The sequence below is a fragment of the Nicotiana attenuata genome, chromosome 7 (genome assembly GCF_001879085.1).
Source record: "Nicotiana attenuata strain UT chromosome 7, NIATTr2, whole genome shotgun sequence".
In the NCBI taxonomy this organism is placed as follows: Eukaryota; Viridiplantae; Streptophyta; class Magnoliopsida; order Solanales; family Solanaceae; genus Nicotiana; species Nicotiana attenuata.
Window position 1 is genome coordinate 79188907 of NC_031995.1, and position 6707 is coordinate 79195613.

The 6707-nt window shown below is 35.8% G+C and overlaps 1 protein-coding gene across 1 annotated transcript; it reads left to right on the forward strand.

Moving 5' to 3' along the window:
• Positions 220–3903, forward strand: LOC109230187. Its single transcript, XM_019395711.1, has 5 exons — positions 220–2489; positions 2579–2893; positions 2980–3085; positions 3175–3370; positions 3503–3903. Exons 1-5 carry the CDS (start codon positions 220–222, stop codon positions 3901–3903), a joined length of 3288 nt encoding a protein of 1095 aa, XP_019251256.1.

Below are 6707 nucleotides of genomic sequence, written 5' to 3' on the forward strand. Positions count from 1 at the left end.
TAGTTTAACTGTTTGATGGTTTTAATTGTTTAAATGATAGTTTTAATAAATTTCCGTTTAGTAGTTTTAATTGTTAAAATGATTTTTTGAGCCATGGAATTACCTGCTAATAGGATGGTTATTTTATTTTAACTACATTTTTCATTAATTTCACCTTTTCACTAACGTATTTTTAGCTCTTTCAGTAATTATAGAAAAGAAAAGACTATCTTGAACGTCATGGACAATCCTACAAATAAAAGATGGATGTATTGTGAAAGAGTTAGCAAAGAATATTTGGATAGAGTAGAGGATTTTTTAAATCATGCCTTTTCTGAAAAACAAGATGGAGAAAAAATTGCATGTCCTTGTACGGAGTGTGTGCTTATCCATCAAGTTAATCGGGCTACAACATATGATCATCTTGTGGTTAATGGTATTATACCATCATATGATACTTGCTTTTGTCATGGTGAATCTCTAAAGGGATCAAACAATGCTGAAGCAAATAATCGCAGTCAGTCAACTCAAAGGGGCGATGATATGAGAGGAATGATACATGATGTATTTGCAGGTGTTACACAGTTCATGGATACTTTTGACGTTAGTGAATTAGGTGGCATAGAGCAAGACTTACAAGAGAATACTGCTCATCCATCTGGAAATCAACCTCATCCAGAGGTGGATAAGTTTGAACGGCTCATGAAGGAGGCAAATGAAGAATTATATCCTGGATGTACGAAGTTTAGCAAACTCTCCTTTTTGCTGCATTTGTATTGTACAAAATGCATGTTCAAGTGGTCAAGTGAATCTTTTAGTTCTTTGCTTGGACTATTGAAAGATGCATTGCCTGAAGGAGAAAAATTACCTCCTTCTTTCTATGAGACCAAAAAGATAGTTGAAGGCTTGGGCTTAAAGTATGAAAAAATCCATGCTTGTCCCAACGATTGCATGCTTTTTAGGAAAGAGTTTGCTAATAAGAATGTTAATGAATGCAAAGTATGTGGGGCTTCTAGATGGAAAAATGATGCCAGAAAAATTCCAGCCAAGGTCTTAAGGTATTTTCCTTTAAAACCAAGGCTACAGAGATTGTTTATGTCTTCAGAAACTTCTAAAGCAATGCGATGGCATCATGATGAGCGCACCAAAGATGGAGTTTTACGACATCCTGCAGATTCTGAAGCTTGGAAAAATTTCGATGGTAAATATCCCGAATTTGCTGGAGACCCTCGCAATGTGCGCCTAGGATTAGCTTCTGATGGGTTTAATCCATTTGGCACAATGCGAACTGTTCACAGTACATGGCCAGTGATTTTAATGCCATATAATCTTCCACCATGGATGTGCATGAAACAAGAGTTCTTCATATTGTCCTTACTTATTCCTGGACCAAAAGCACCTGGCTATAATATTGATGTCTTTTTGCAACCTTTAATCGAAGAGTTAAATGAATTGTGGGATGTCGGGGTAGAAACATATGATGCCTCGACTAAGGAGATATTTCAAATGCGAGCTGCTCTCATGTGGACTATAAATGATTTTCCAGCATATGGTAATCTCTCTGGATGGTCCACTTATGGTCGGTTTGCCTGCCCTTCTTGTAACATAAATACTCAATCTAGACGGCTCAAACATGGTAGAAAGTTTTGTTATATGGGGCATCGACGCTTCTTGAAGTCGGGACACAAATATCGAAATGATGCAAAATCGTTTGATGGGACTAAAGAAACAAGACATTCACCTTGTCCAGTATCTGGGTCACTAGTGTTGAATCAAGTTAAAGATATAGAATTTACTCTCGGCCAGTCGAGTGAAGGGGTAAGTGGTGTGATGAAAAATACATGGAAAAAGAGGAGTATTTTCTTCAATCTTCCTTATTGTAAGTCTAACTTGGTGCGCCATAATCTTGATGTGATGCACATAGAAAAGAATGTGTGTGATAACTTACTTTATACATTATTGGATCTTGGTAAAAAGTCAAAAGACAACTTAGAAGCTCGATTGGACTTGAAGGAGATGAAAATAAGACCAAGTTTATGGCCTCAATATCGAGCTATTGGGAAAGCATATCTTCCTCCTACTTTCTTCACAATGTCTCAGAAGGAAAAAGAGTTATTTTATGAAGTACTACTAAATGCCAAGTTTCCATATGGCTATGCGTCTAATATCTCACGTTGCATTCGCAAACGAAAGATATTTGGGCTAAAAACTCATGATTGTCATGTTATAATGCAAGAACTTCTTCCTCTTGCCTTGCGGAGATCAGTAGATAAAAGAGTTAGGTCCATTTTAATTGAATTATGCACATTCTTTCGTGTTCTATGTAGAAAAGAACTAAAACTAGAAGATTTAAAGTTATTTGAAGAAAAAATTCCAGAAACATTATCTACTATGGAGAAACTTTTCCTCCCAGGATTCTTTACTGTTATGATACACTTGGTTATTCACTTGGCAACTGAGGCTAAATATGCGGGGCCAGTACATTGTCGCTGGATATACCCTATTGAGAGGTATGAAGAATATCACTAAATCTTTATTATATATTTTTTTGTTATTAAATATTATAATATCAAACTAATACCATTATTTTACTCCATAGGTATTTGGGTACTTTAAAATCATATGTTCGTAATCGTGCATGTCCAGAAGGTTCCATAGCAGAAGCATACATAGCAAATAAGTGTATGGCATTTTGCTCACGATATTTGGAGGGTGGAGATTCAAGGTCTTATTGTTCAAGAAAATGCGCCAATGAGATTGGGCAGGAGACTAGTAAAGAAGAATGTCTTTTTCCAAATAGTGGGGAGTCGTACGGTGGAGTAGGTGTATTTGAGTTGGATGCAAAAATATGGTTGCAAGAACATCGGCATGTAAATTTTAATTGCGAGTCAGAGGTGGTTGAGAATTATAAAAAGTAAGTGTTATATATATATATATTATTTATTATATGTATATTACTTATTTGAGAACAAAATTGATATATTCGAGTTACATGAATAGGGAACATATTGCTGAAATCAAGAGATCACATCATAAGTGTCGTTTGACACAACATCAACTTGACCTTGTGCATTTCGATACATTTCACGAGTGGTTCAAGGAGCAAGTAAGTAGTAGGACTAAGTCGATGGTTACGTTAAATTATTTTCCTTGTACATATATCCATATTTATAGTTGTATCTTTTATTTGGTTAGATAAAGGAGTTGGAAGCCACATCTAACATCTTAAAGGATGTTAAAGTCCTTGCACAAGGGCCGAGTTACATTGCCAAAAGATTCAGTGCGTTCGATGTAAATAACGAGTATCGATTCCGAACGAAACAAAGTGAAGAATTTAAGGTGACACAAAATAGTGGTGTTATGGTCGTTTCAAAGACTGAAAGTTATGCAAGTACAAGTGACAATGCTCCAAAGTCTGCAAATATCACATATTATGGCAGATTGAATGATATTGTGGAGTTAAATTACTAGGAAGAATTTAAAGTCGTCTTATTTAAGTGTGATTGAGTTGATGTAACCAAAGGTAGAGGAGTTAAGGAAGACGACTTGGGGTTCACACTTGTGAATTTCTCACGCCTAACAGACTCTGGCGATCGAGAACGTCATGAGCCCTTTATTTTTGCAGAACAAGCTCAACAAGTTATATTTGTACAAGATCCTGAAGATCATGAATGGTTTGTCCCTAGGTTAATTAAACCTCGAGATATTTTTAATATGGGAGAGGAAAATAGTGTGCAGTTTGAGTCATCAATGCAAAGTGATGCCACTGACTTGGCTCTTTTAGAAAATGCTCGTGTTATGGAAGATGAGTACAATGATTGGGTAATAAGTGGTGTCGATGGGATAGTAATTGATATTGAAAATGACGGTGAAGCTAATGTTGAGGGAGGAAATGACATTAAAAACGAATGTGATTCTGAATAGAATAGGTGAAACTTATAGAATATTTTTCTTGCAAGTGTTATTTAAGAACTTCTAAGGTTTTGTTATTTTTTTAATTCAGAAATTTGAATATTGGTGTTTGAGTTGATTTGTTGTGCTATTTTTTACTTATATTTTGCTTATTGTATCTATTTAATTATTATATTCTAAGGTGGTATTATCACTGTATAATTGTTTTTCCTAATGCATCAATAACTCTTATCTCTAGATTAGGTTGATGCTTCCTCCTGTTTTGCATTTGATCTACTGATTTGTTGGAGTTAATTGGTACTAGTATAACTTAATACATCTAAATAATTTATTCATTTTGGAGAAGGAACTATCCGAACTAGAGGTCGCAATCAATTGATAATTGAAATCGTAACCAAGCTATTGAACAAGATGGTCAAAACCACTCTGCAACCCAGCCTTATATTGAGCAGTTGATGGATAATCGGAACTGCTCTGAAGATCAAGCACATGATGATCGATCTAATGAGTTGAATAGTTCTGCTGGTGGCACTGAGTATCAACATAATGATGATGAATCAGGTAATACTTTTCTTTGTGATTGTTTTCAATCATAGTTATGTGAAAACTTTGGTTACCCTAACCAGTTTATATTGTATAACTAGTTATGCTTCCCTAGCCATCTGTTTGTTGTAAGAATTGTTGGATGGTACAGTTGTTTTTACTGTAAGAATTGTTCCATCCTTCTCCAACACCACTTCTTGCTAGAGCTGGCATTGTCCATTGAAACATATATTTTTTTTGCTTTCTGTTATTTTATCATGATACTGTTATTTAAGATTTCAGAGCATCTCTCAGGTGCTTATCCATATAAGTTTTTGTCATTTGATGACCTTCGAGTTTTACATTCTAGGTAATTCGGAGCCAAGAAAGGTTCGTGAGCCTACTTTACTAAAAGATATTTGGAAACTTCCGCCGGGGAAGACAATTGATGTGCCGTTTAATAATCGTAACCAAGCTATTGGGAAAGAGGGTCAAAAGCTTGCTAGCTTTCTAGGAATTATTGCCAGAACTCCCGAGCTAACACCTCTACATGTAGATGATTGGAGAAATTTTGACAAAGAGGAAAAGAAGAAATTAGTGGATTTTGCGAGGGTATGTAATTATTATTATTATTACTTGTAGTCTGTTTTGTATTTGCTGCCCTATTTACACTTTGCTCTTCATCATCTGCTGGATCACCTCTAATTTCCTCCTCACTTTGCATCTCATCAGGAATTAGACCATTGAAAGCTCTTTTTACCCATTGTGAAGTCGTTTCCTTATTCTGCTGATCCTGAGTTCTTTTTTCTTTGTTTCTTGCCTCTTCACCATTGTTGTTGCTATTTCTTGCTGGACTAGATGTTTTTTGGCTAACAGTATACTGAATTTTGACCTTTATTTGCTTCATTTGTATTCGTATTAGCTCCCTTGTTTTGTTTGTCAAGAACTGGTGCCTTTGCTGGATTAAATACTGGTGCTGCAGGATTCAGAGTTGTATTTTCCTTTTGAATAGGGCTGCCTCTTTGCCCAAGATTCTCATCAACCAAAACCAACTGATTATTCTCATTACCTTCACTATATGTTCTATCAATTTCATGTGCTATTCTGCTGAAAATAGTGCATCCAGCTTCCTCAGGACCAAAGTTGGACAAGAGCTTCTTGTGAATCAAGATTGGATGACAGTGTGTGTTTGTGTGTGCGCATGTATTGGTTAATAAGATTGGCTACTAGTATACTAGTGACTAGTCTTTATGTTATTGGCTGCAACGACCTAGCAACATGGAGATTTATTCTGTTAGCCACAAATGCTCTGTCCCGACTATATGTTCTATCAATTTCATGTGCTATTCTGCTGAAAATAGTGCATCCAGCTTCCTCAGGACCAAAGTTGGACAAGAACTTCTTTTGAATCAAGATTGGATGACAGTGTGTGTGCATGTATTGGTTAAGAAGATTGGCTAAGAGTATACTAGTGACTAGTCTTTATGTTATTGGCTGCAACGACCTAGCAACATGGAGATTTATTCTGTTAACCACAAATGCTCTGTCCCGACTATATGTTCTATCAATTTCATGTGCTATTCTGCTGAAAATAGTGCATCCAGCTTCCTCAGGACCAAAGTTTAGTTTTATCTGACCCACACAGAATTGTCGAACTTAAGCATGCATTTTGTCTGCCTTATAGCAAGTAAAGCACCACATCATTTTGTTGATCAGCTGGTACAATTTCCTTGCCAGTTTTAGCCACACCAATAGTCACCTTATCTTTTGATACATGATGTTATCTTCTAAATGTTGGATTTTATTTTTTCAGAAGAAGTTCTCTATCCCAAAACGTGGAGAAGCGTGGGTCTTAAAGTCACTAGGAAAGAAATGAAAAGATTGCAAGTGTGATTTGAAGGGTGAGTATACGCCAAAATATAAGACTAAAGACGCATTACTAAAAAATAGACCAAGTCGCATACCGAGGGATCAATGGAGTGGTCTTGTCTCTTATTGGCTTTCTGATAAAGCCAAGGTATGAACCTTGAAAATTCTCCTAGTCTGCTCATTTTCATAGCGTTTTTATTTTAGTTATGCTCAATTTTTTTTTATGATTTATAAGATATATTTTTAATATTTCAATGACAGAGACGTACCCAAGCAAATAGAAACAATAGGGCCAAGCAAACGATGCCTCACACAGGAGGATCCAAAAGTATTGCTATTTTGATGAATGAGCAGGTAAACTTTTGAAAATTACAAACTATAATATTTTAAACCTTTTTTGTCACGCATATCTGATACCATTTTTA